The 27806-nt window shown below is 54.6% G+C and overlaps 2 protein-coding genes across 5 annotated transcripts in view; one reads left to right on the forward strand and one right to left on the reverse strand.

Annotated features, from left to right (window-relative positions):
• The window catches only part of SEC22C (SEC22 homolog C, vesicle trafficking protein), a 30650-nt gene extending 24170 nt beyond the window's left edge, over positions 1-6480 (forward strand). For both annotated transcript variants that reach the window (XM_025883536.2, XM_025883543.2), the window contains exon 7: positions 1526-6480. In XM_025883536.2, the coding sequence (XP_025739321.1) occupies positions 1526-1726 (201 nt within the window). In that variant the 3' untranslated portion in view covers positions 1727-6480. The remainder of the gene's footprint in view (positions 1-1525) is intronic.
• Positions 6481-16245: 9765 nt separating this feature from the next.
• The window catches only part of VIPR1 (vasoactive intestinal peptide receptor 1), a 31955-nt gene continuing 20394 nt past the window's right edge, over positions 16246-27806 (reverse strand). The window contains exons 4-13 of one of the 3 annotated variants that reach the window (XM_025883580.2): positions 26781-26887; positions 25460-25560; positions 24875-25007; positions 22521-22674; positions 21917-21977; positions 21649-21715; positions 21209-21300; positions 18622-18751; positions 18329-18370; positions 16246-17633 (exon numbers count right to left, since the gene is read on the reverse strand). In XM_025883580.2, the coding sequence (XP_025739365.1) occupies positions 17442-17633; positions 18329-18370; positions 18622-18751; positions 21209-21300; positions 21649-21715; positions 21917-21977; positions 22521-22674; positions 24875-25007; positions 25460-25560; positions 26781-26887 (1079 nt within the window). In that variant the 3' untranslated portion in view covers positions 16246-17441. Of the gene's footprint in view, positions 17634-18328; positions 18371-18621; positions 18752-21208; positions 21301-21648; positions 21716-21916; positions 21978-22520; positions 22675-24874; positions 25008-25459; positions 25564-26780; positions 26888-27806 lie in introns of all 3 variants that reach the window. The other 2 variants (XM_025883571.2, XM_025883591.2) reach the window with 2 other exon arrangements.

The following is a 27806-nucleotide window of genomic DNA, read 5'->3' on the forward strand; positions in this document are numbered from 1 at the left end:
TGTGCTTTTTTTTTTTTCCTTAAACCGGGACTAGGTTAAAAAAATTTTTTTAAAGAATTTTATTTATTTATTTGAGAGAGGGAGAGAGAGAGAGAGAGAGAGAACATGAGCAGGGGGGAGGGGCAGAAGGAGAAGCAGACTCCCCGCTGAGCAGGGAGCCCCACACGGGGCTCGATCCCAGGATCCTGAGATGATGACCTGAGCCGAAGGCAGACGCCCAACCAACTGAGCCACCCAGGTGCCCCCCCCCCAAATTTTTTTTTTTTTCCCCAAAAATTGTTTTTAATAGTAATGCCATCTGACTCAAATCTGTCCTTAGGAGATGAGATAACATTACAACATTAATAGCGGGCTTTGATTATTTAGTTATTTTCAAGTAAACTTCATACTTAAGGGGTGGAGTAAAATGGAGCTTTTGAATCTCCTATAGGCAGAGTTAATTCTACTAGAAAAACCTGACTGTAATTTTCTTTCCTCATCCTCCACAAAGTCTAGGACTTTAGAACTTTCTCTACATTCTTAAGCTTTTTTATTTTTTTTCCCCCTTTCAGCTAAAATTTCTGTTCTCAGGACACTTCCTCTCTCTTCCACATCTCTCCTAGAATGGTCTGTTTTTTAAGAATGACATAATTGTGTCAAAAGAAATTTTCAACCCAGGACTGAAAATGCACTCATTTTTGAGAAATCAAGTCTCCGGAACCTTGGGTGTTGCCATTTGAGGTGCCCAAAGCCTGCATTTCAGGGCTGTGGGGTTCTTACCCCTCGGCCTTTGTTCCCTCAACTGCATTCATGTACTTGGATAGCTCTTTCAATGGGGACCTCTCTCCCACCCACTGGAGCTTGAGCCTTTGTTGAATTGCTCTGGGTTTTGGGAACGTGCTTCTTGGTTTTTTTCAACGTTGAACCAAAAAGCTGCTTTTTACCTTTTGCAGAACAGGAATGGCCTCTTTTCTGTGTGATAGCCCTATACAAAATACCGGTCGCTCTCCCGGCTGTGAGACTTTCCCTGTGTCAGAGATGTTTTTGAAGACATGATAAGGGGCATGGCTGGGGAACAGTGGTCCCTGATGTAGTCGTAACTCAGGAAAAACGAATGATAAAAGCATGGCTCTTTTCTCTGGCTTTCGTGCCTGTCACATGACTCCCCTGAAGGAAGAATCCAGTTGGAGGCCAGTCAGCCTTGTTGGGGTGTCTTGGCCTGGCTCCCTTCCCTTTACCTGCATCTCTTCTTTCTCCACAGCCCCCAGCTGGGGCATTTCTGTCTGTATTTCTTAAACGTGTTAAAGAGTGTCGTGTCCTCACTCATCCTGTGACATCTATTTCACTTCTCTTCTCTCTTCTGAATCTCCACTTTCACCCGGTGATTACCAGCAGCTTACCAGCTTACCCAGTGCGTCCAGGCTCCATTGTAATGAATTCGGTTTAATAAGCTAATGTGCGTGCAGGTGCGAGATGTGAATCTTACGTCCAACCCATGGCCATTTCCTCATCTCTGACTGGACTGCCTCTTACGGTGTCATTTCAGTGTTATTTGTACCTGTTCTACAGTCCAGCCAGGACTATGAAGGTGGTGTTCCTGCTGCTCTTTATCTGCCTGGGCAACATGTACCTGCACGGGCTGCGGAACGTCTGGCAAATCCTCTTCCACATAGCGGTGGCTTTTCTGTCCTCGTATCAGATCCTGACCAGGCAGCTTCAGGAGAAGCAGTCTGACTGCGGAGTTTGAAGGCGACACTGTATGACGAACGGATCCTTTGGCTTTCTCAGGAGGGTCATCTCTGTTTCCCTTCTGGCTTCTCGACTTCACCTCAAGTTTCCACCCTTAAAGTTCCCTTCGACCAAACCAGGCCGAGCCCGAGAAAGTGGGGGATTTTTAACAGGTGCAGTGGAAGGCAGGAGGTGGCTTGAGACCCAGGCCCGGTTTTGTGCTGAGCGTTACAGCCAAATCTCCAGGTCTGCACCTCTCCTTAGGTGAGGATCTGGGGGCTCACTCCCAGGGAGCATTATTGGAAGATCAGAACGGAATTGTTTTGGTCTTTAAATTGAATGATGCAATAAACCACGAGATTCAATAACACTAGTTTTAGTAGCTGGCAGTTGTCTCTGAGGAACCTTACTTTAAAACCCGTATCAGCTTTTCAGTCTAAATGTGACTTGGTTAGTTTTTTGTAGAGGGTCAATACAGGGTGAATTAAAGATTTTAAAATATGGCTCAGAAATATAAGCTAGATAAATTTTGTTTACATTTTTTGATAACTTAGGTCCAATATGATACCTTTAGAATATTTAAATGTATTTTGGATATAAATTGTGAACTTATCTTCATTAAGGGAAAGGACAAACTTAAGCTGAGAAAATGGTTAAGAAATCTGAATTTATTTAATTTATATATAACGTTTTATGGTGGTGGGGCTGCGTGGGTACAGAAATGTTTTGTATTTATTTGCAGGGTATATCTGAGTATTTTAAAAATTTGAGTGACCAGTGCTACTGGATCCTAGCTTATGAGCATGAGCATGAGCTTATAAACCTGAGAATTTCAGGATTCTTTGCAGTGGGCCACAGACCGGAGTAGGTGAATCACATAGTGGCACTTTACAGATGCAGGTGGTATTGAAAAAAAAAAAACTATTGTCATCAGCCATGTACATGGCAGCCGAGTGCCTGTCATTTTAATGATGATCAATGCCTGACCCTGTGTGCCTGTTCCCAGAAGCACTCCCAAATTAATTACTCCTTGACACCTTTCCCAGTCATCATAATTAGATTGAGGGCCTCATTTTTTTTTTTTTGAAGGCCTCATTCTTTATGAACAGGAGTTAAGTAGGTATTAACTTTTTTAAAGCTTCATAAAGATATAATTAACCCTGTGCTCTGCAAAGTTACTTTTCTTGTCTCATTGTCAAAATAGTTGATTGGTCACAGCTTTCCGAAATGGGGCTCTAAATAAGATCGCTTAGATCTCCAGAAATTTCAGCCTGGGTTGTCCAGTACCACTCAGGAGGCCATTTTGGGAGCTTGCCCTTTGGATTCTTCTTGGTAGAAGTCTGGAATCTGAATAGCCCAACTGCAATTGCATGGGATTTGGGGTTGAATTATGTGGTCTTGATAAATGAAAAAATCCCACTTTGATAGTTTTTAAAAGTTGAAAACCATTGCAAGAGTTATTAAGTATGTGGGGAAAGCAAGAACATTATTTTAGGGAATTCCGTTGTACTTGGTTGTGTACTGTTAGTGCATTGCTATTGAGCTACCTTGATGTCACTTTAAGAAAATCAAGTTCATGTGACTGACAACTGTTGGGAAAATGTTGCTGCAGTCATTTTATTTTCTTATAATATAGTTTTCTATTTTTAATCAAACAATATCTGGTTGTGAAAGGTATATTGGCACCATCCTCAGATATCAAGTTCACAGTTGTCTCTCCTTGGATTCTGTATCTTCATAGTCTTCTGCGTACCCAGCAGGTGAATCTAAAGGCTTTCTGGGACATAATTTTGAAGAGATGATAAAATAGAATGGGAAGCCAAGGAGGGGAGACAAATCCTTGTACATTAGAAGCACCAAAAAAAAAAAAAAAATGCTTTAAAAGTTGATAAGAACAGCTTACAAGTGAATTGTGGGGTTTTTTTCCTTTTTCTTTTTTCAAGCCCTTGTGTTATTGGTGTTGCCACGTAGCCCTGTACCCCAGATGCTCTTGCTCTTGGGGTCTGAGCCTGTGATCCACATCCAGCAGACCCTGAAGAGGAGTCCCTCCTGGTGAATGCTTCCTACACCAGCAGGGAGGTTATCTACACTTGATTGAATGTGGTTGTCATCAGTTAGCATCTACATGGGGTTTGAGGTTGATTTTTGCAAACAAAAGGGAAAAGATGCACAAACAGTACAAAACAATGACCACATAAACATTGTTTAACTAGAATCCAGCTGAAAGAAGCCTCAGCTCACTGGAGGAAGAGACAAGCAAGAGGAAAGAAGTTCTGGGAATATTGTCCAATGGAAATCCCAGGCTGAGGGTTGACCTGGTTCAGGCTGGAATTTTGTGCCCTCCCCACCCCTCACCCCCCGCCGTGTCATCCTTGATGCCAGAAAGCTGGCCCCCCATCGCAGGAGTTATCCTCACTACCCCACAGACTCATTGCTGTTCTAGCACTTTGTTTTCCCAGGGGTTAAATGCTACCTGCCCAACTGACCTCGCAGGGCTAGATCTGGGAATAGATGAAATCATGTTGGAAACAAACCTTCAAAGTGCCTTCTGGGATCAGATGCTGCAAGATCTTAATATCAGAGTATGTTATTCCCATCTACTGTTTCGGGCTGGGAATGTGGCTCAGGGCTTTTCACCAGGGTTTCCCAACCAAGGGGCCAAGGCCCAAAGGGTTTTCCCTTCCCCAAGTATGCTGGTCAAAGAAATGCGCAGACTCTGGTTTTCATTTCCCTAGGCTAGCCTTACCACGATGAGGATCGTTCCTGAGTTTCTTTTTCCTGGGTGGAGACAATCGGGGGCATATCTGGGGTGGCACTTCCTCTCAGTATGGGAGGCCCCACCACCGGCAGCAGAAGGAATGTGACCAGAGGCATCTGGTTTTGCTTCTCAGGCTTGCACTCTTACTACCTGTGAACTCTGTTGCAGGCATCGTGAGGCAAGGCCCACCATTTTAAAGTTCCTTAAGGGGTGGGCCAAAGGGTGTCAAGAAGAGTGCTGAAATTCAGACATTCCGTCTCATTTCCATCACCTCACCTGGAGCGCCCTGTTCCTTTCCTAGGTGCCCCCATTCTCCAGGACTTCTCTGCCTCTTTCCATGTCTGTCCCACGCATTCCAGCCCTGGACACAGGCTGGACCTGGAATCTCTTGGAGGGATGAGAAAGCCATCTTTGATTGTAGTTGCTGGGGTGGGTACAGGAGCTTCAGAGTGGGGGCAGACTGCAGTGAGGCCCAGCTCTCTTCCTCTTTGCTCCTGGGAGCTTCAGCACACACTTAGGAGTCCACCCTCAGAGGGGAGTAGCACTTCGGTGCTCAGAGTCAAAGGTGACACCCAGCGGGGCCAGCTGTTGGGGACGTGGAAAGCAGGAGACAGATGGGGAGCAGAGCCGGGGGCACATTGGGGCCGCATGCGGCACCATCCAGGGCTGCTATTTGCTGTTCCTTGAAGGAGTCAGCCACTCATTGTAACACGCGGGATGGGTGGCCTTAGGAGTCTGCTGCCGTGCGTGCCCAGAGCAGCACAGGTGAGGACCAGTAGGCATGGGAGTGTTTGTGGGGACAGATGTGCGCCCCTGCTCTGGTGTGGCTCGCATTCCAGATGTTCCTGCACAGAATCCTGCCCAGGTACGGGGAAGCTCCACTGTGCACTGTGTTAATAATGGTGGAGGAAGAGAGAGGAGATGTGCCCGTGAGAGACGGGGGAGGCCTGGGGATCAGCTTGACTCTTCCACTCAGCCCTGCACCACCGGGGGCAAGTCATGCCCACGGGCCTCAGTGTCCTTAACTGGGCAGTTCCCCTGGCGTGCTCTCATGAGGCTAAAAGCCTAGTGGAGGAAAGTACTGGGTGAATCCCTTGGTCGCCAGCAGGAGGAGAAAGACTTTCACCCGATACAAGGAGGTCCATGCTTCAGGCAGCACGGTGTGGCTGTGTCTTCCAGGTTTTACAAAACCGGCATTTTATCAAGACTGCAATGTAAACGGACTCATTCTTTCACTCTAGAAAGGAAGTGGCCTCTCTTTCTCCTCCTTGAACCTGCCTCCTGCCCTCTACTCCCAGAGCTCTTGGTACCATTGGCATTGGGCCCTCCAGGGTCCAGGGAGGCCGGTTCTGCGGGTTGAAGCAAACCTCAGGGTCCGTCCCCGACCCAAATGAGGAGAGCTCTGATTCTCCCATCTGGGAGCAGTGACGTCAGACTTCTGTTTCTGGGGAAACGTCTTGGCAGGGAACCTGTGGAAAAGGGCTTGTCGGTGAGATCTGGGAATGGCCGGATATGGAAACATCTGCCCATGTGTACTGATGGCAGAGCCACCGCCCACAAGCGCCTTTTATTTAGGGTAAAATGATCAAATCCATCGTTCTAACCTGTGCTTCTTTAGCCCTCATGTGATCCCAGGGTTACTTCAGAAGTATTATTTCACGAATTATTCATATGACTTGACCCCCCCAGAATTCTGTTTTATTTAATAGACTTTTCTACTAAGAGCATAAAAGGTTGCAGCTGATTGAGCCAGGGCAAAACGATTGACTTCACATATTTGTTTTGAATGCTTGCTGTCCATGTCGTACAAGCTTCTTACTGTTTTCATGTAAAAACAAAGATCTATTTTGAATAAATGATGGGTATGTTTTAACAGACTCTCACACAGTAGTAAAGCCTAAACTCGTGTTAACGTATGTAAAGAATATTGTATAGCCATTTATATACCATGTATATATAAATCAAATAAGGTTGCTTCAGAAGTGAGAGGAGAATAAATCTAAGGTGCTTATTAACTTGCGTGTAGTCGTGTAAAAAATTCTGAGCGACAGGTCTGTTTTCCCAGAGGGTGTGATGTGGGCCTGGCGTAATGGAGGGGGGATGTTGAGGGAGGTGGACTTCAGGTCCTCCTGTCCAGTGTCTGGACAGGTGCACGGCCTCAGTCCCTAGCACTAATGCCTAGACTCTGGAATGCAATCATCGGTCCAGGAGAGACCTTGGCAAAGCCAACATAGCAGCCCTCGGGGTCGGGGGGTTGGGCAGGGAGGCCTGCCTTCTCCGTAGGCTCTGCTCCTGCTTCTCTGTGCCTGTGAGCAGGCCCTTACCCTGCGCTAGATTCTGAGCACCTGCTTAGTTTTCATCTCCCAGGACAGCCCCGCCACCAAGTGGCCAGCAGGAGGCGCAGCGGCCTGCCGGTCGTCAGGCTCCGGGCCCAGGGGACTGCCCCCTTTTGTAGAGGTCCTTCCTGAGGCGCCTGACAGAATTCCCGGAAAGGAAGCAAGTGCACCAGCTCTCCTGCCCATATCCCAAACACACTGGGGGAATGCGTGCTCCCAGCTTCTCTCCACAATCTGTCCTGAGTGACAAACTCTGGGGGTGGGGGTGGGGGGTTGGGGAGGGCAAAAGCTTCCAAAATAAACAGGAAGTTATTTGGCTTCTGGGATTTGTGAGTTGGCAGAGCCTTGGGACACCACCCGGTTCAACCCCCTTGTTGCTCAGGTGGGGAAGTTGAGGCCTGTCCGAGGGAGCCAGTGACAGTGCAGCCGAGAGCTGCGTCCCCTGGGCTGGGAATAAGGTGCTCTACGTACGGCAACACCGCAGAGAGGAAAAGGGGATGTTGGCCCATGAAAGATGCCCTTGCTGCGCCAGAAGGGCCGCGTGCCAGTGCAGGCTGATGAATTGCCTTCCTTTCTCTTGAGCTCCACCCGCTAATGGGGCCCGGGAGCAGAAGTGCCGCGTGACAACTGCCAAACAGCCTCGAGCGGTGCCAGTGAGGAGTGAGGCTCAGAGAGGAAGGGGTCCCCCTGGGTGCCCCTGGCAGGGAGGCGCTGCCTGGTTCTGCAGGCTGCTCTCCGATGTTGCTGGGTCGGATGTGCAAGGCAAACGCTAGGAAGTTCACGGAAGAACAGGAAGGAAAGTACCTTTGTGACCTAGGATGGAAAGGTGCTCTTAAAGAAAAATGTTACAGGTACAACCCTGGAGGCAAAATGATTAATTTCATTGCATGCAAATAAGGATGTCACGGGCAAAGTTAAACGAATGGGAGGAGATCTTTAGAATGTCTGAAACCAATAGGGATCACTATACAAGCAATTCCTGTAGGTCAGCAAGAAAGACAGCAAGCTCAGGAGAAAAACGAACAATTTAAAGAAGAGAAAAACCCCAAAAGCTAAGAAGCATAGGAAGATGTTTAAAATCGTTAGAACTACGGAGAACCACATATTTAAACAACAGTAAAGTATCACCTCATGCCTATTAGTTTGGCAAAACTTAGAAAGCTGGATGGCATCAAGTGTTGGAGGGTGTGGGGGCATAGAGGACTTCCTGCACAGGCCATCTGAAGGGCAGTGCCCCTGTCATGGGCTGAACTGTGCAGTCCCCGCATGCATATGCTGAAGTCCTGACCCCCACCCCAGGACCTCAGAACGTCTGTATTTGGAGGTAGGGAGAAGGCAGCCGTCTGCAAGCCAAGGAAAGAAGCACCAGGAGAAACCAATCCTGCTGATACCTTGATCTCAGATTTCCAGCCTCCAAACCATGAGAAAATAAATTTCTGTTGTTTAGGGGCGCCTGGGTGGTGCAGTCGGTTAAGCATCAGACTCTTGGTTTTGACTCAGGTCATGATCTCAAGTTCGTGAGATCGAACCCTGGGTGGGACTGCATGCTCAGCATGGAGTCTGCTTGAGATTTTCTTTCTCCCTCTGCCCCGCCGGCTTGTGCTCTCTCTTTCTGTCTCTCTCTCTCTCTCAAAATAAATAAATCTTTAAAAAAAATTTCTGTTGTTAAACCACCCAGTTTGTGGTACTTGGTTATGGCGGCTCTAGCAAATGAATCTGGCTACCTACCCAAATTTCATGTGCACACTGGATCCTTCGCTCCTGGTTCTATGTCCCTGGGAAATTCTTTGACAGATCCTTGAGGGAATAGGTATGAAGTTAAATTTTACAGAAGAATTATTTGTGTTGGTAGAAAGCAGTCTGTGTCTACCATGGACAGATAAAGCGTGCGGGCTCACCATGGAGCACCACACTGCAGGCAGAAGCACCAGATTTAGATGTAATGCAGCAGCATGGATGGATCTCTAGAATGTAGAACCGAGTTGAAAAATAACATGTATATGATTAGAAATATATGCACACAAAATGATAAAATACTTTGTAAGAACATATTTTAAAAGATACGTGTTAAATACATTAGAGTGGTTGCCTACAGGGGGCCAGGAGCATGTGAGTTAGGGATAATAAGGAATTTAAGGAAAAGAGAGAATGCTTGCTAGAGTCAGGGGTCAGGTCTGAGAGCCCTGGGTGAACCCCGGGAGCCTGCATTGCACCTGGCGATCTTGCCCTCGGTGCGCCCAGCCCTCACTGGACTGAGGCCCAGAAGGCCCGCCTCTGCGGGGGCTCTAGCCTCAAATGCTGCCAGAGTGTTTGAGCCTCCAGGCTTTTCCAGTGGGCGAGGTGGGGGAACTGAAGCCGAGGCCAGGGGCTGTAATGGTCAGGGAGGGCTTCTGGAACCCGTGGGGGAGGGGAAGGGCAGAAAGCAGAGAGGAGGGGACTCAAGAGGGGAAAGTAGATGGGTGAGCCAGCTCTGGCCACCGGGGACTCCCTCCACGCAGATTCTCGCTGTCTGACTAGTAGTTTCCTGGCGGAGACTCTTTCCCACATGAGGCACTCAGCTGAAGGACTCTCACAGGGGATTCTCAGGGAAAAAGGAACACAGCTGCAGGAGGGACGGAGGTGCCCCCAAGGCAAGGCCTTCCTCCCACCCCAGAAACGGTCTGTTCCCTGGCATAAGCCTGGGGAAGTGAACCCGGAGGGGACTGAGTCTGGGCGGGTGAAGCTAACCAGGACCACCACTGCCCTGCGGGGTTATTCTAGGCACATTTTCTGAGGCCCCAGGGGTGAGAGCAGGGGCCAGAAGGAAGGAACACTGGGCTAACCGTAGGATGAACTTTCTCACAGGGCTGGTGAGCAGGGCTCAGGGAGGTAGCGAGCACTCCACTGCGAAGGTGTGCAAACCGAGATGCGATGAGTCGGCTGGGACCTTGGAACACGCTGTCCCCATCTCGGAGACCTTGTCTCGTCCTGGGTGCTGGTGTCTGCAGGGACATCTGCCTGTCTCCCATCGTGCCTCCTGTTGCGTCCATCCCATGAGGCGAGCTGGACGCCGGTCGCAGGAAACGGCCTGTGCCAGCTTCCATTTGAAAGAGTAAATATTAGTCTTTTCAAGAGCTGCCTGTTCTGTGTCACTGGGCACCACTGAGGACACTGAACTGGGATTTGCAAGGGGGTGGGGGCGCGTGCTCTTGGTCCCCACGCCCAGACGGAGTCTGTGGGCCTAACTGGTCACTGTTGCAATGGAGGGCAACAAGAAACAAGCCTCCCCGTGTCCAGGCGGGCATCCCCTCCTGGTCACTGAGGAAGCAGTGAGCCCCCAAGCCCCCAAGATGTGCTCTCCTCACATACCGCTCAGGCTGCTGCTGCAGAGGCAGGGGGCTGCATGTTTTGACCTGGACCTTAAGGCCTTGGGCCCTGGCTCTGGTGTATATGGTTTAAAATCCTCCGATTTTGTGGCATTATCGGGAAGGGGGAATGACTTGCTTCTACTTAACTGTCACCCCTTGGGGAGACCTCCTCTGACCACCCCAACTAACAGAGCACCCCCCTCACTCTAGCCCCTCATCTTGCCTTCTTCCTTCCGTAATTTTCCTCATGTATTTTTTGTGAGCATCAATAGTTTATTTTTTATTTTTTGATCACTGGAGTATCATTGACCTACCACGTTAGTTGCAGGGGTACAACAACATAGTAATTCCACAATTCTGTACGTTACTCGGTGCTCACCGCACTGTCCCCATCTGTCACCGTACGTTATTACGATATTATTGTCCACAATCCTTGTGCTGTACTGTTCATCCTCGAGTAATTTTCCTCATTTATGATCTGGCTCCTCCGTTAGGGGGTTCAGCTCTGTGAGGGCAGGGCCTCGGTCACACTGTGCACACCGTCAGCGCTCGGTAGCTATTTGCTGGATGAATATTATGACATCCATACCTTGAAGATATTAAACCGATATAATTCTCATCTCCTCACCTTCTGGAGCCACTCCATCATTATGACCCAGGGGACGGGCAGGGGTGGGGGATGAATGCCATCTCAGGGAGCGGGAAGGGAGGAAGGGGGTGGGGGGGGAAGGAAAACCCACCTTCAGCTGGCGAGGAAGGAAACTCTCAGACATGTCCCGTTCTCATCCTCTGGGATGAAATCTTGGGGTCGGGGGGGGGGGGCTACACTATGAAAGTAGAGGGGGCATGTGTCCCACTCTGCACTTGGAGTCAGCCTCCCACGCAGCCCGGTGCCCCTTAGGTAGCCCTACTGGGTAAAAACGGTAGAGCTGTGGATTTGATCGCAAGAAGATCGGAGTGAGCATCACCCAGCCTCCCACAGCTCCCAGAGGCCTGGAAGGGATCCAGAAGCTCCTGTGTGCTCTCTGGGGCATGAGGAAGATGGCTGAGTTAGAGCCGGTGGGCCTGGCGTGATGGCGCCCTCACGGCCAGTGGTGAGGTGAGGGGGGCTTGCACCCCGGGCTGGATAGCGGCTTGGCTGAGGGGCCCCAGTGAGCCCAGGTGGGGCTGGATCTGCCAGGGCAGGCGCCGGGGCCCCAGCCAAGAGGGCACGCTGTGAGTGCTCGGCCACGATGAGGATCCTAGTACACAGGGTAGCCACCAGGACCTTTGTGCAAGGCTCCTTGTCTCTGCCAGCAGGAGGCCACCCGTACTGGACTTGCTGCCTCGTACCCTATTGACCTACTTTTTCCAGCTCCTGTAGGAATAACCTGTTCCCTACCTCAGCTATCAACACTTTCTGCCCAGAGTTCCTCGGAAGCCATGGTGGGGACCCACCGGAGAACTCACGCATGGATGTATCAGGGTGCTGACGTGGGTGGACCTTGAGCCCTCGATGGATGGTGGGAGCCCGCAGGTAATGCTGTCCTGACCCTCGAGAGGGCGCGTCTGAGGGGCACCCCACCTGCTCCTCATAGATGATCAGAGCAGTGACCAGCACAATAACCCACCTTCCCTTTGGCTTTCCCCATCTCCCTGTTTCCCACTTCTCTGTCCCTCATTCCTATTTCCTGGCCACAGACTTCTGTCCCAGGCTCTCCTTCTGGGCACTCAGGCTACAAGGCCACCTGGGCCTCTGTGCTAGCAAGCATCCATTGGCACCTGGCATCCCTCTCTGCCCCTTCCTTAGTCCCATGTGTTGCAGGGGCTGGAAGGCTGAAGCCTCCCTTTCCCAGCCCCCCTTGCTGCTGGGGATCTGGACGCAGCCTAGGCTCTGCCAGAGGGACGCACCGCAGGAGGGGATTGGGAGGCAGAAGGGAGGCCAAGGCCATTCTCCTTGCAGCGTGGTGGCTGCTGGGTAGGATCTGACAGACATGAGTTTTTGCAGCAGCCAGACACGGTGTTCCTTCCGCTTTCTTGTCATCAGCTTCATGGATGTGCGACTAGGAGGTTGGCAATGGTTTCCTGCAAGGTGGCAGCTAGGGTGACGTGACCTACCACAGGGCAGAAGTGTGCCCTGCCACTCCAACAAACCTTTCTACATGTAATTCGCTACATTAAATATCTTTCTGCACAAGATACCCAGAGTGTTTTCTGTCTTCCCTGCACTTAACCTTGACTGATTGGGCTTCCTCACCTCTACCGTATGCTGTGCCACCAGGCTCAGGTGGAGGGAAGCTGAAAGGCCACATATTTACCCAAAGAGACATCCAGAAAGAGACTGAGAGTCAGCAGCCTTCCCCGCCCCTCCTTCCTTATTAGATCAACTTTCCTTCTGAAGTTGTAGCCAGGGCTTAGGTATGTGAGCTGGTCCTGGCCCAGGACCCTGAGGAAAGTGTGCAGAAGATGGGTTCTGGGATAGCTTCTCTTTCTGATAAAAGGAGTCACACAGGAGACATTCTCTCTGCCACTGGATGGGGTTCTGTGAGAACATGATGCTTGAGGTACTGACAGCCATCTTGTAATCATGAGGGCATACGTCTATGGATGAAAGTCAAAATACAGAGGAAGCCAGAGGAGACAGACAGAAACTACTAGGTTGAGCTACTGCATTAACCCCAGAGCTGCCTACTTTTAGTAGGCGTTGCCCAGGCAGGACCCTTGCCCTCTGAGCCACGTAGAGGCTGGTTCAGAATGGTTCAGTTTTTTCCACGCTGCCATGCTGGGACCCAGGGATGCTGCGACCTCTGGGAGCTGGGCTGGGACCAGGCTGAGGCAAGTGAGGCATTTGCCTTAGATGCAAACTTTAAGGAGGTGGCAAAAAAAGAAAAAATTCAGTAAGTGGGATAAATAAAATTTTAATGCAATATTAAAAGAAAAAAAGCATGCAAAAAAGACACAATGAACAAGATGCCGAGATTTTTATAAAGAGACTGAAGAATTGGTGTCTCCTGCTAGGTCTGCTCTTGTGTTTCCACACAGGGCCCTCTGGATGAACATTCTCACCTATGACAATCCATATGACGAAGCAGGGCTCTAGGATTTTGAGACTTGGGTTCAAGGACGGGCTCTGCCAATGACTTACTGGCAATTCCAAGCAAGTCCCTTCCCTTCTCTGGACTCTGGTTACCCCAGCTGTCCTGCGTGGAGGCTAGGGCATCGCCAGGATGGCCTCCTGACCTGTCCTCATCTCCATGGCCTGCTGAGGTTACTGTCCCTTTCTCTGGGAGGCTGTGTCTCCCGGGCCATTGACTCCTGGCTATTAATATCTCCACCATCCCTGGCCTGATCAGGGTGTTTAATGACTGTCAGCTGTGGCTCCGGCCCCCTCCCTTGGGAGAGATAAGAGCACTTCCTATTCCCACGTGGGGGAAGCTGGGGGGAGGCCGGGTCATGGCTCAGGACACAGGCCCTGGGCGAGTGGTGGGAATGCAGGGCCTGACGCTGATCCCGCACCCACTGGGCCCAGTGCTGCTAGGTGGGGGTGCCTGCAGATACAGACTCCCTGGCCCTCTCCCCTGCGGGAGCTGTCCTGGTCTGCCCACCCCTGCCTGTGCCTTGTCACTTTAGATCCTGAGCTCAGTAGCCTTAGGGCTCTCCCCAGACATCCCACAGACATCACATAAAGCATGTGCCAAACCGGGTCATCATCTCCCCAAGCACCCTCCTCCTCCTCCCTCACCTTGATGGTGGATGGGCACCTTTTTCCTCGACTTGCCCTTGGGGCCCTTCTCGGGCAACCAGAGCAGTCTGCCCCAAGTCCACACTCATCCCCTTGGCCTCATTTAAGAAGCCTTCACTGGGTTCCTGCTGCTAAGGGCCAACCGCAGGCACCTGCTCACTTGGATTTGGGTGTCCCTGGCGTCCATCATGCCCCCTTGGGACCTAGAGATCCCTACTTAGTCCTCAGAGACACCCCGACGTCTCTTCACCTGGGAAGCTGCTCCCTATCCATTCAGCTGGCGCACTGTCCCACCCTCCTTGTTCAGCCTGTGTCCTAGAGTGGCAGGCACTGTCCACATGGTGGCCTCTGCCATCGAATTGATGCTGGTCTTCTGCACCGGGATGGTGGGGGACTCCTTGCTCCTCTTTCCAGGAGGCACCCACCTGAGTTAACCAGGCTTTGCCCTCAGGGAACTGGGGTCAGGGCTCAGTCCAGGGTCAGGGCCTAATCTGCGCCCGAGAGGCCCAGCTCTGCAGTTGGGACCGGGACGGGGATCACTGTGTGCCACAAAATTCAGGGGCCTGGGTCTGAGGGCAAGGCCCTGGGTCTCCCTAATCCTAGGCTGCCCCTGGGCTCACCAGTCCTGGGGCCTCACTCCCTCTTCCCTCTTGTAGTTCACTCTGAAATGGAGCTGAGGAGAGAGGCTTGCCCTCTGTGTCACCTGGCCTTCTGGGGAGGGGCCTGAACCCTGGTGTTTGGGGCCCAAAGGCCAACCTTGGTGAAGTCCTTAAGGTACCCACCAGGTGGCAACAGAGATGAGCTGGACTGGCCTGAGGAGTGACCTAGGAGGCAGGAGAGAGACTGGGCAGCTGGAGGGAAGAGAGAGCACAGGAGAAATTCTGTTCCAGGGTCACCCCCACTCCATAGGCAGCTTGGGATGTCTGCCCATGGTCTCTGCTGGCTTGAGACACTGTTTCAGCTTCTCTCCGTTCCTGAATGCCCAACACTGGGCTTTTCACCTACTGCCACCTCTCAGGGCAGGACCCCACCGAGAGTCCTCCCTTTTGCTGCCCATGTCTTGGGTCTCTCCACGTTTGCTTCACTTGCCACCCTCCTGGCTGATACATCTGGCCTCCCCAGGGCTCTCTCCTTACCCTTACCCTGAAGCCATGACTCACTCACTAATGGTCGATTTCAGGCACTGTGGTGGATGGGCTGGGTCCAGCTTGGTTTGGTGGCCCCTCCTGGCCTTCCCATAGCCCAGGCAGCCTGTGGGGTCCCTGACTCGGCAGGCGAGGTGCTGCCCTTTCCTCTGCAAATGCCCTGCTTCTAGGATCTGTTAACTCTTCCCATTTGATTCCCCTCCTCCCCTCCCTGCTCCTTCCACCAGACTGAGCTCGTCCCTCAGTTCCAGAGAACTGTTCCTTGTTCTCTCACAGACTCTGTCCTCTGTGCATCCCTTGTTCCCAGTCTGCTTGGAGATCTCCCTCACATTGCTGTCCTCCCCAAGCCCAGAGGACAGAGCTGGTGGGAGAGGGCTCTGAGCAGCCCCTTCCTCCTTAGCCGCTCATGCCTTAGCCAGGAGCTTAAGTCTAGCCAGCCACCAGGTGGAAAAACCGAGGCCCAGAGAGAGACGGGGAACTGCTCAAGATCTATGAGAAAGTCTGAATCAGAACTGGGACTAAAAGATTAGGGCTGGGTCTTCCGGACGTTACTGGTAGACAACGTCTCTGGAACCAGCCTGTAGCAAGACAACCTCCTTGCAAGTCTGCAGGAAGTGGAAGCCACGGGGTCAGGTCAGGCAGTGGCTTTGGAGATCTCTCGCTAACTGACATCGACTCCGCCCTCCTGCCTCTGCATCTAACCTTTTCCATTAGTCGTGCTGGCTCTGTCACTCATTCTGGTGACATTTATTCTGTCCTCTATCTATCTCCTCTCAGCCGAACTCTGGGCAATGTCAACCCGGTCAGCTCGTACCCCACGCACCCCTCCCCGTCCGCAGGCATCACTGTGGCCTGGAAAATGTTAAAACCAACCATTTGGGGGACCACAGGCAGCTCTGTCAGCTGTTTTGCAGTTGGTCCAAGAATAGAATTGTCTCCTCTCGGCTGGATTTAGAGGGTCAGGGGACACAATGAGGGCCTTAGGACACCAGGTCCTCTCATCCGAGGGTCGTCATCAGAGAGTGAGGACCTTCATCACTCTCAGAAGGCAGAGGATACCGCTCAGCGAAACATGAGTCGAAGGCCTTTAGAAGTGCGTGCTCCTCTCCTGGAAGTGCCGGAGGGGTGGCGGCGGGGGCCCCGGTGACCTCCCCTCCTCTGAAAGCGGGGGGAAACGGCCGTCCGTTGGAAGCCACGTGGGAACACCATCCACCAGAGAAACCAAGCCAATTCAACCCACCATTTATTGTTGTGCAAGCCTGTTTGCAGAACTGAGGGGGTCTTCTAGCCGGGGCGTGGGCAGGAAGCCACGTGGCCACAGGGTGCGGGGCCCACACAGGATGCGACCACCAGAGGCTCAGGTCCGGATGCCGCACGGGCCGGAGGCGTCCTCAGCCACACTCCAGGCCGCTCGCGTGGGAACGGGGTTGCCGGGACGGCGGTCGTAGTATTAGTGAGGATTCAGCTCGTTACAGTATATAAAATGCAGCAGTTAAGAGCCTGTGCTTTCACCTTCCGGTCAGTCAGATCCCAGATCAAACGCCAGCTGTGTGGCAGGCGAGGCACCGCGCTCCGCAAGGCTGCTTCCTCATCTGTGAGGCACGGACCGGCCTCCCCACCTCACTGAGTACGCGAGGATTACGGGGCTCAGGAGCGCGCGTCTCCCAGGCGCCACACAGCTGGCCAGCCAAGGGAAGCTTCCACAGCCCCGTAGGGCCGTCCCGACTGCTCCAGCCATCCTGGGACCACGCCACTTGAGCGGGGACTATGGGGACGCCTGTGCACCCCACGCACGGGACCGCACCTGCGTGAGGCAGAGAACGCCTCCACCGAGAGGAGCAGGCAGCTCGGAGGGCGGCGCTGGGGGAAGGCACGGCATCTTGCAAGAGATGCCGGAATGGCAATGCTTAACCCAACGGAACTTGACGGCAGCGGCGGAACTTCAGGCCCTGTCGCGGTGGCGGCGGCGGGTGGCCTTTCGGCGCACCCCCGGTTCCCACGTACACCGTGAGGGGACGCGCGGCGGCCTTCCGGGGTTGGCTCCAGACGGCGCGGCGCGCCGAGGCCCGCGAGCGCGTGCGCACTTCTGGCCCTTGATTGGCGGAGGGGGCGCCTGCGGGGAGGAGTCTGACCACTGAGCTCCACCCCACATCTGCCCGGGGTCCGAGCGCCCAGCGCCCAGGGCACCCGCCTGCAGAGAAAAGGCTCCCCGCCTCTGCGCGCCCTCCTCTCCTCAGGAAAACGCCAGGGCCGAGTTCTCTAGGGGCGTCTGGACCGTGACCTCGGGTGGGGGGTGGGGGGTCGGAACAGCCTCCGACCCCAGGGCTGGGGCTGGCCTCGCCCGGGCAGGCCTCCGTCCCCGGTGCCGCCCCGGGGGTGGGTGGTGCGGCCGGGAGGGGCCGCCCTGGGCCCCTGGGCGTCCGGCGGTCAGACCAGGGAAACTTCGGCCTGGAAACTGGAGGAACGGCGCGCGCCAGGGCTGACGCGGGTCAGCATGGACACCTGCGTGCTGCACGTGGCCCCGCTGCTGCCTCCCGAGGGGTGCTGGTATTTGAGGTTCCAGCCCAAGATGCCCTTCAGGTGCCAGCGCCGCCACTTCCGCCGCAGCTCCGCCTGTACCTGGAGGGAGGGGGAGAGGGAGGTTGGTCAGGTCCGCCCCTAGGAAGCCTCCTCCACCGCCGATTGGGCTGCCCCGGATTTAGGGTGCTGAGCCAGCCAGTTATAGCCTCTTGGGGAGTCTACACTGAGAGACCCGAATGCTACCTTGGCCAGTGCCCAGTTGGGACCACACAGGAATGGGGGTCAAATCGAGGCCTTGGAGTGGGAGGAGGTAGGAGGCGGAGAGGATCAGAGAGTGCAGTCCAGGGAGGGAGAGGGGTGCTGCCTGGGGGGTGGCTGTATTCCCGTTCTTCCGATCCCTGCCCTCCAGCTCACTTGGGCTCATCTGAGTGGATGGATTTCTGTGCTTTGCAACCAGGGCTCCACAATAACTCAGCCTCCGATGGCTGCCCACCCCCACTCGCTGCACACAGCTGCTTAACAAACTGATGTGCACATGAATCCCAGGTGTGTGCGCGTGTGTCTTAAAATGCACATGCGAAGTCAGCAGGTCTGGGGAGCGGAGTGGGGGCAGAAATCAGCCCTTTTAACAAGGTCCTAGGTGTGCGCCCCCACCTGTTTTCTGGTCTGAGAACCACACTCGGAGTAGCAAGATTTAACCCATCCTTGCTCTGCACATATCTCGTCAGTGTTTCCAGACCCTGGGCCAACCAGAGTGCTATTGCCTGGCCCCCCAAGGTCTGGGAGGGGCTTACCTCGCCATTGAGGAAGCAGTAGAGGATGGCCACCACAAAACCCTGGGGAAGAAGGGGGCAGGAGAGGTGAGGTAAACAGACACCGGGAGCCCCCAGCCCTGTACCACCCCTGGCCCTGGCCCCTGTGTTCCCCTGGTTAATCGAAGAGCTAAGCATACAGCAGGTGCTTAATCAGTACTTATTACAGTGGGGAAAAAAAAAAAAAAAGGAAGCCACTGGCAAGGGGCCAAGGCCCCAGGTTGAATACCCTTAAAGCCCAGAGAAGAACGCAGCCTTTGGTTGATGGTTCATACCTGGAAAGACCCCACGACGAGCTCAAACACCATTTTCACTTCAGCTTTGAAGTTGTGGGGAAAGAAGACGAACATGAAGTAGTGCACTCCAAACAGGGGGATCAGCAGAAGGGTGGACTTGGCCAGCCTCCTGGGGACAGGAGAGGGGCAGACAGTGGGTACAGGAGGTAGGGACAAGTGGGATGTATGAGGATGGGCTGCTGGCTCCTGGAAATATTATGTGCACCTCTGTTCCTGCTCCAGATCTGCAGTGCCTATGCCCTCATGCCCCTCAGCTCTCCTAGCCTGGAGGGAAGCCTGAGGGAGAAACTCTGTTCTCACCCTTCTAGAGGAGAGACTATAAAGGAGGCCAGTACTGAACCCTGAGGATGAGACATAGTCTTTCAAGCTCTGTGGCAGCAAAGGGAGAGATGTTCTCAGCCCTCGGGAGATCTGGTTCCTCCTCTCCTGGTCTCAGTTTCCCTAATCTTTACAGTGGGGTAAATGTCTGCTCGACATGATCAAATTACAGACATGGGGCCCACTGTAAATTCAGAAGTGCTTTGGGCGCTATAAAATGCAGTGCCTCCAGGAGAAACCAATTCTCTACTGGGGATGAGGACATTTGGGAAGGAAGTCTCTGTAATTGGGGTGCTGGCCACACATGCCCAAGGCCACCTGGGAGGATGCTGGGCATTCAAGTTTGTGCCTGGTTTAGTACAGCTCTCTGTCTCTGGCTTCTCTGCCGTCCACTCCTCCAGGAGCTGCCACCTTTTCTGGAATTGCTGCCCTCTCTCCCAGCCTCCCCATACCAATACACACACTCCCAGCATTCTCAGAAGGGCCAGCGCCTCCTTCACCAGCCTTGTGTGCTGGGCAGGGCTGATATTCATTCTGAATGACTCCTCCCTCTTCGATGGAGCAGGGCTCATCCTGGTTGAGGCCTCCCAGCCACCTGAGCTCAGAGCTGGTCCAGGCAGCTCAGTGAGCTCATGGTTCCCTGGCCGGGAGAGGTCTGAGGGGCAGGGGTCTCTGCCTTTATCTCTTCTGCCTTGGCAGTCAGTCTGGGGAACCCTGGTCCTGGGTCTGAGGTCCCACAGCCGACTGGGGGCAGAGAAGCTGGCCTTGCCCCTCCTGCTCCTTCCTGGACCCGGTTCCCAGCCATGCCAAGATCCAGAGCACTGCCCATCCCTCTTGGGCCACAAACCTATCCCACGTGCCCAAGGCTGACAGATGGAGGCTTTCTTTAAATTGAAGGCTTATGGGGAGGTGGAGAGTGGGAGCTGACAGCCCCTCAGCGGGGAGCTCCATCTCCCATTCCCCCCCACCCCTTCTGCCTGCCGACAGCTGTTCAGTTTCTGTCTCACCCACGGGGACCTGGTGGTGACCAGGTCTCTTTGCTTCCGATTTGAGCCCTTTGGAGCAGTTGTACGTTGGGGGAAAACAGGGCCCCACAGGCAAAGCAGAGGATAGGGATGCACAGGCCTGATGTGCTGCCCCCTGGCAGAGGACAGACCCCTGCGGGGCCTTCCATTCTCAGACTGGAAGGGAAGCTCCTCCTACGCACCCAGCGGGGGAGAATGCCGTCACACCGGGAACGTGAGCCTTAGTCTCATCAGAGAGAATCACAGGATTCCAGAATAGAATCCTAAATCCAGCAGCTCGTGACATTCTAGCCAAGAATCTTAGAACCACAGCACAAGACTCCCCAGAGAGAAGCCAGGCCAGGAACAGTCCAGAATCCCAGGACTGGAAGGCCCTTATGGGGCTCCCCAGGGTTGTCTGGTCTCTGTAGCACTGATAAGCCATCTCCTATTCCCATCTGTAGGCAGGCAGACCCCTACTCACCTCCCCACAGCCACCATGTCCATGTTTCTTCAGTTCTGTCCTCGAGCCCTGTTGTTCTCATGAAACCCTACCTAGTTCTCCAGTCTTCCCAGGAGTAGAGGACAGCCCCCACACCTTTCTAAGCAAGGAGCATGACCACTGTCCCATGACACCGTGCCCTCCCCTGCCATGGCGATACGCTCCCAGACCCCTGAAGAGAAGGGAGCCTGTGTCCGTTTCCTCACCTATAAAATGGGAACAGTTTATAGGGGACTGTGTGGATGACATAAGATGATGCGTGGAAACCCCTTAGCACACACCTGACACGTAAACTGCAGGTGTTATTATTACTGGGGACTGCCGCATCCTGCATGTGGCTACCTCAGTGTTCATCTGGGGGCTCCCCCAGGGCATGCATCTACTGGGCATTTACTGTGTCCCTTTTCTGTGCCAGGCACATGCCAGGCACTGGGCACGTGGTGTGAATAAAGCACAGGTTATCTGTTGTCCTCTCAAGCTCCCTGGCTTGGCGGCAGGTGCATACCTGGGTCAGATCACTTGCTAGGTAAGTGACTGCAGGAGAAGCAGTCCTGGTGAAGGGGGGTGGCCTGGGGCAGGCGACACTTGTGGGCTGAGCCAGGTCATGGGGGTGGAGGTGGGCAAGAGGAAGGTGGCTATTTGGTGACTCCGGAGTCACCAAAGTTCCTGGAGAACTTCAAGGAAATGTGGGCAGATTTGAAGACTGGGGATGGGGACACTGGGGGACCCAGGGCATACTCACGAGTACGGGCTGCTGTCACTCTTCCCAACATCTGGGGACCGAAGTTTCTGAACCAGGATTCGGATGATGCGAATAAACAGGATAAAGTTCACCTGGCGGATGAGGTCAAGGTCAGAGAGGGGAGGCCAGGTTGTCCAGCTCCCTATTCCCCCAGGACCCTGCTGCCTGTCCATCTTATCTCTTCCCTAGCTTTTCCCCCTTTGGGCAGGCCATCTGGGAACTCTACTTCACATCTCTAAGGAATGGGCCTCCCAATCCATTTTCTTTACCCTAGAGGAAGAACTGATGGGGAAAGGGATGGGGATAATCCTGCATAGGCACTGGGAAGCCTATGTTTCAGGTCTGACCCTGACATGAATCTCTTGTGTGGCCTGAAGAAAGTTGACTACCCAAGCTGGGCCTCAGTTTCCCCATCTCTACGTGGTGGGAAGAGGCCTTACCAAGATGGAGGTGAGGATGGGGGCCTGTATGATCCACCACAATGAGGAGTTGATGGTGTCCCAGCATCTGGACAGGGCATGGTGGGGGAGAATGAGAGCAGTTGTCCGTAGCCGGATTCAGAGACCCTCCCTGGTGTTCCAGCTCTGCCCCCAAACCGTTTAGAAACTACAGGCCCAGAGTCTGTTGCTCCCAGGTCCCCCTCATCCCACCCAGGGGATCTGCCCCAAGTGATGGCAGCCAGGGGGAGGGGGCGGGGTGGCAGCTCACCCGTAATCTTCAAAATGGATCATGATGATGGTCCACACAATGGTGAATGTGCTGGGCACCCCTGTCAGGGCCAAAGGCGAGAGAAAGAGAGGAGAGGGCACAAGGGAGAGGTTTAGGAGAAAGAACCAGGGTGAATGGGAGGGAGGGAGGGAGGGCGGGAGGGAGGGAGGAAAGGGTAGGTTGCCAGGGCTGCCACCTGCAGTTACATAGGTTGTTCACTGAGCAAAGATACTCGCTCCACTGAGGGGGTGGAGCTCTATGCCTGAGGGGCTGTGTCCACCCAAAGGGAGAATCTTTTTCTAATTTAGATGGAGGCACTTTACAGACTAGCAGTCACCCTGTGTGTCAGGGGCTGAAGGGGAAATGGATGTTCACAGAACCTGTCCCACAGATCAGCCCTAGGTGCAGCTGCAGCCTGAGGGCACCTGCCCTGGGGTCAGATGTTTGGGGGACTTTTGTCAACTCTTTGCCGAGAGCCTGGGAGGCAGGACCCGCAGCTCAGGGAGACCTAAGAGTTCAGGCAGGGTTGGCACCCACCCCCTAGTGAGCTCCCCAGGCCTCGCCCCTTCTGTCCCCAGCTTGGAAGCCCTCCCTGGTACCATACCCCAGCCGATGAGTATGTACCCCCAGAAGTACTTCCGCTCAGAGAAGAAGGAGACGGCCAGCAGGGTGTGCAGGTAGAGGCCCTCCACCAGCAGCCAGAAGAAGTTGGCCATGACACAGTACTGGAATAAGACCATGGCTGCCTTACAGCCCACCTGCAGGGGGAGGACAGAGAAGGGGCTCACTGGGGCTCACAGCGGTCCCCTGCCTGCCCCCAGTCTGTTTGGGGCAACAAACACAGTGGGGCAGGGCCAACTTAATCTCTCTGTTGTTTTTGCATTGTCCCCTTAGAAATGTCCCTGGTGGTTTTCCCATTATCCTTGATTTTAGATCATCTGATATTCTGGGATAAGCTTGCAATTTTAATTATCCATCCATCAGTTTAGCATCTATTCATTTTCCTTCTATATATCTACCCACCCAACCACCTATCTATTTCTTTACCCATAAGATACCCACTACCAGCTCACCCATCTGTCCATCCACCATCCATGCATCCACTGATCATTTATTCATCTTCCCATCTATCAATCCATCCATCTCTCCATTCTTCTACCTTTCCACCTACTAGACACCCACTAGCATCCATCCACCTATCTACTCGCCCACCCCCTACCAATCATCAATCCAGTTTTTCTTGTTTGACCCATCTATCCTTCCACCTACACAGCCACCCATGCACCGACTTACTCAGCCATCCCTCTACCTACCCATTCACTTAACCCTTTCCCCACCCACTCATTCACCTTATTTCAATAAGGATTGAAGGTAGCTGGAAGAAGGGAGAATTCTTGCTTGAGTTTGCAAGAGTTGCCTGAATGTGTGGGGCTATGCACTGCGGGCTGTGGAGTGGGGCCCTGATGGAAGTGCTGAGGACAGATGGGGGCAGAGAAGAGGCAAGAGGAGAAGGAAGTAGAAATGAAGAAGAGGAGAGGGAAGGGATGGTCATTCCTCCTGGGGGCAGAGGAGCTGGCGGGAGAGTGGGTTCCCCAGGCAGGTGAGGACAACGGGAGAGTCAGGGGGATCCCTGAGTAGGGCAATCAGGGGCTCTGGGTGGCCCACCTGGCATGACCAGAAGGTCCTGTGGGCCTTCTGTCCTCTCCCAGAAACAGTCTTCCATTTCGGAGCAAGCCCAAAGAGCTGTGAGCCGGAGCTTAAAGCCATCCCCCTCCAGGAAGCCCTCTAGATTCCACACCTCCCTGGAACACAGGTGCCCAGCCTTCCTTCCTGTGCCCTGGGCTTTAAGACATCCTCAGAGAGCAGCTTACTCTCCTGTCCCTCTGGCTGCAGGCTCCTTCCTCGGGTGGCACTCCAGTCCTGTCAGCTATAGGGGGGCTGGTGTCCCCCATCCTCCCCCACTTGCTTTACAACTAGATTAGCTCATCTCTTTAACAGGACAATTATCTCTGCTTCTTGCCTTTGAAAAGCTTCAGATAGTTGCTAATGAACTGGGAAGCCAGTCTCCCGCAACTCTCCTTAACAAGCGTGCTGGAGACTTCCTGGCTTCCCAGGGTCCTAGTTCCTGGGTGGGATCCTCTGAGGAGCTCTGGGATTTGCCAGGGTGGCCACTCTGGGTTTTCCCTCCCTCTTGTCAAGATGCCCGAGATTCCACCATCATAGGTTCATTCTCTGGGGAGAAGGTATTGCTGACCCCCGAAATAATGCACTGCCTTTGACGTCCCTCATGAAGCAATGAGTCCCTGGCCATAGGAATCATAGGAATAGGTGGGAGCCAGGGCTGGTCTTGAGCTCTCTGTCCTAGCTCTGGGGCACTCAGAGAGGGGGCCCAGTGCTGACGATCACTTGGAGATGGACCCCTTAGTGATGGGCAATGAATTCTTTAGACTCTCTCTTAACTTCCCTCCCCGAGGAAGGCCCAGAACGGGGCTGATGGCAGGGGAAAAGGGAAGAGAAGGGCTGTGTGTTTGGACTGGCTCCAGGTGGTGGTGGTGGGTGGAAGGGTGTAGGAAGGAAGCTTGGAAGTCCTTGCAAGATGGGGAAACTGAGGCAGGGAGTTCCCAAAGGTCACTTGGGAAGTCCACAACAGTGGCGGAACAGGGGGGTTGTGGACTCTGGCCATAAAATGTCCCATTTCCCACCCAGGAGAGGCATTTGTCACGGGCAAGGGCAGGTCTGTGAGCTCCCGGGGAAGCTGAGCACTATCTCCTGCTGCTGGGAGGGGAGTGGGATTCAAGGAGCTGCAGATGGTGGCAGATGGGGGGTTGGCCATCCTTGGAGAGAGAGAGAGGAGGAAGGAGGAGAGAGGGAAGGGGGAGAAAGTGGGAGAAGAGGGATCAAGCATGAGAAGGTGAAGGGGAAGAGGGAGAGCGAGGTGGGCCTGGGCAGGGTTCTCACCGAGCCCATGGTGCAATGGTTCAACTCCTCGCTGTCGAAGAGGGTCAAGTCTTTGATGAAGACAGAGGCGGCCCTCAGGATGAAGGACATGAAGAGGTGCATGTGGATGTAGTTCCGCGTGCAGTGGAGCTTCCTGAGCAAGGCGGGCAGAGCTGGGTGGCTGCAGGGGCCTCGGACCCCCACCCCAACCACACTGTCCAGTGCTCCGTGCACGCGCGCGAGGGTAAGGCAAGGGGCAGTGTGTGGCCTCCAAGTGCAGGCCCTGTCCACAGGTACCCCAGCCCTGAGGCAGCCTGGCCTCCCAGTGCCTCAGCCTCCAGGGCCGCCCCACCCTCTGGTGCCCTATCCCGGGCTTGGTGCCATCCTGTGGGGACTAGGCTGAGACAGGTGGACCGCTTTGAGCAGCTTGCTGTCTCCCCAGGAGGTCGGCCTGGCAGGGGGATGGGGACAGGGATTGTGTGCTGCCTGGGTGCGAGGGGGATGACCGGGGAGGGGGCCAGAGCATGACTGGGCCAGGCCGGGCTCGAGCAGAGGAGCGAGCTGGCTGGGTCCGCTTTGAGGCTTGTTGCTGGGGCTAGACCTCACCTGAACAGGCTCAAGATGGCCGTGGCAACGAGGAGGGCAGCGAGGGACAGGCTGTGGCCAATGGTGTAGCTGGTCTTCACGAAATTGTAGAACATGGACCGCTGCTACAGGGGAGAGCGGGGGGGGGGGGTCCGAGGTAGAGGTGGGGGGCTCATCTAGGGGGTGCTGGCAGGGGCGCATGCCCTACACACCCTGCCTCCCATCCCTGCCTTGGCAGATGAAGGGGCCCAGGGCTTGGCTCCCCAGCGGCCCAACACTCTCGCCCTTCAGACTCCATATGAGGCCCTTTCCCTGGGCAGCAAGAGAGGCGGCAGGGCATTAGGGTGCCAAAGAAGACACCGCGGGTAATTTGCCCCCGTGGGCTCTCAGAGGCAGCAGTCTGCAGGGTGAGGGCAATCTGGCCTTTCACGGGGTGGCAGGACAAAGCTAGAATCCAGGGGCTTCTTGCTGGACGCCTCCGCAGTGCCCTCCCCATGGACACACATGCAGAGCCTCGGTCACTGGGCCCTTCCCTTCTCGCTCTCCACGTCCCATCCCTGCCGGAGTCCAGGCAAGGGGTCAAGTGGGATTTAGGGGATTTAGATCCTGCCTGAGGAGCTGGTGGACTTTGAAGGCCTCTGAGGAAGTTGCCCTCGTGGGAGGAGTGAAAGCTCTGAGAAGAGTGTCTGGGGGTGGGACAGATGTCACGGCCGACAGACACACGCACACACCTGTGTCCCCACACCAAAGCAGTGAGGGGCTCCTAGCTGAGGACTCCAATTACACTCTACCTTCCTGTCCGAATCCCTGCCTGGCTCCTGGGCCCACATCCATACAGTGAGCACATCTTCACCTGCTCCGGGGCATCTCCCTGTCCTGGGACTCAGGACCACGGTACTGTCCCTGTTCCTGTTCCTGTCCCTGGCTGGCTGCTGGGTATCTGAGGGTGGTCCTTCCAGGATCTGCCCCTCAGTTTCTCCTCTGCATGAGACGGGAAGATGAGGCCCGCCTGGCCTGCCCTCTCTAGGGCTGGAGCAAGGCTCCCGCAAGGCGCTGGGGTGGCCCAGCCGGGGGATGCTGCTTCAGCTTCTGCTGCTATGTGTCATCCTCGTGAAAGCCCCCTTCCTGTTCCCAGTCAGGGAGAGACAGGGGGATGAGCCCCTGGAAGTGCAGGTCTGGTGAGGGAGGAGGCTTGGGCAGGGCAGATCCTCCCCCCCACCCCCGAGTCCTGGCTTCCACACAGACAGCAACCTTACTCCTTGCTAGGGGAGAGTGGAAGGAGCCTTGCAGGCGGATGCACGCTGGGGGGTGGGGGGTGGGGCAGGGGTGCACTGAGGCCCACCTGGTCCAAATCTGATGCCTTGTCATCCCAGCCACAGGCAATGGGGTAGGGGCCAGGCTCCAGGTGCATCCAGCCCTCGTTGGTGCAGCTACGGCTCACGTTGCGGCCTGGGCGGAGAGGAGAGAGGTTGAGGCTGGGAGCAGGGTGAGTCCATGAGTAGGCGTGGGGCCTGGCTGTCTCTGAGCTCACCTTATCCCTGCCACCCCGGGTTGTGACGGGCTCCAGCCGCCCTGCCCTCGACCCCGGGGCATCATGGGGGACTTGGGGTGGGGAAAATCTCCTCCAGGGCTGCCCAGGGGGACCCTCCAACACGAGTGACAGTCAGAGCAGACCTTCCTGGGCTCAGCCCTGCCCTTTGTCATGTCTTGAAACTGAACCCCGGTGCAAGATAAATAAAGTGATCCTCGTCACAGCCGGGATTCTTGGTACAGAATGACCCGTGACCCTCGTCATGAGCTGAGTGTCCACCCTTGTCACAGGGCCATAGGCGGCTGGTGCGGCAGAGGGTCTCTTTGCCCTGTGGGTACAGACAGCTGCCCTCTGGCTGGGCCGAGGGGCTCGTCCAGGATCAGTCGGCCTGGGCTGACGGGCCCGCTTTCCTCCCTCACCCAGCATGGCTCAGACGTGCCACTGGAGAGGAACCAGAGGTGAGGCAGGAAGGAGGACGCCTGATAAGGGCGCAGGTCTGAAATCCTAAGTGGAGAAGCAGGGAGTCGGAGTCCTGGCCGGGGAGCCTGCCCAGGCAAAGGCGTGTGCGGGGCGGGGAATCACACAGCACAGCCCTGCAGGATCTTGGGGCTGAACTTCACTGCGGCTGGGGCTCCGGGGCTGTGGCATCCTCCACCGTCCTCGGAGGCCCAAAGCTGCAGCAAAGGGACAGGACCTACTAAGGGGGCCTGTGGTGTGAGGGCTACCCACGTGGCAGCCCGCTCTCTAGCCCTGGCGAGGGGCTGCAGAGAAAACGGGGGAGCCAGAGAAGAGCCCAGGACTCACTAAAGAGCACCCAGGGCTGAGTCCCGGAGAAAG

The sequence above is a fragment of the Callorhinus ursinus genome, unplaced genomic scaffold (assembly GCF_003265705.2).
Source record: "Callorhinus ursinus isolate GAN/ISIS: 27379988/994484 unplaced genomic scaffold, GSC_fseal_2.0 scaffold1, whole genome shotgun sequence".
Taxonomy (NCBI): domain Eukaryota; kingdom Metazoa; phylum Chordata; class Mammalia; order Carnivora; family Otariidae; genus Callorhinus; species Callorhinus ursinus.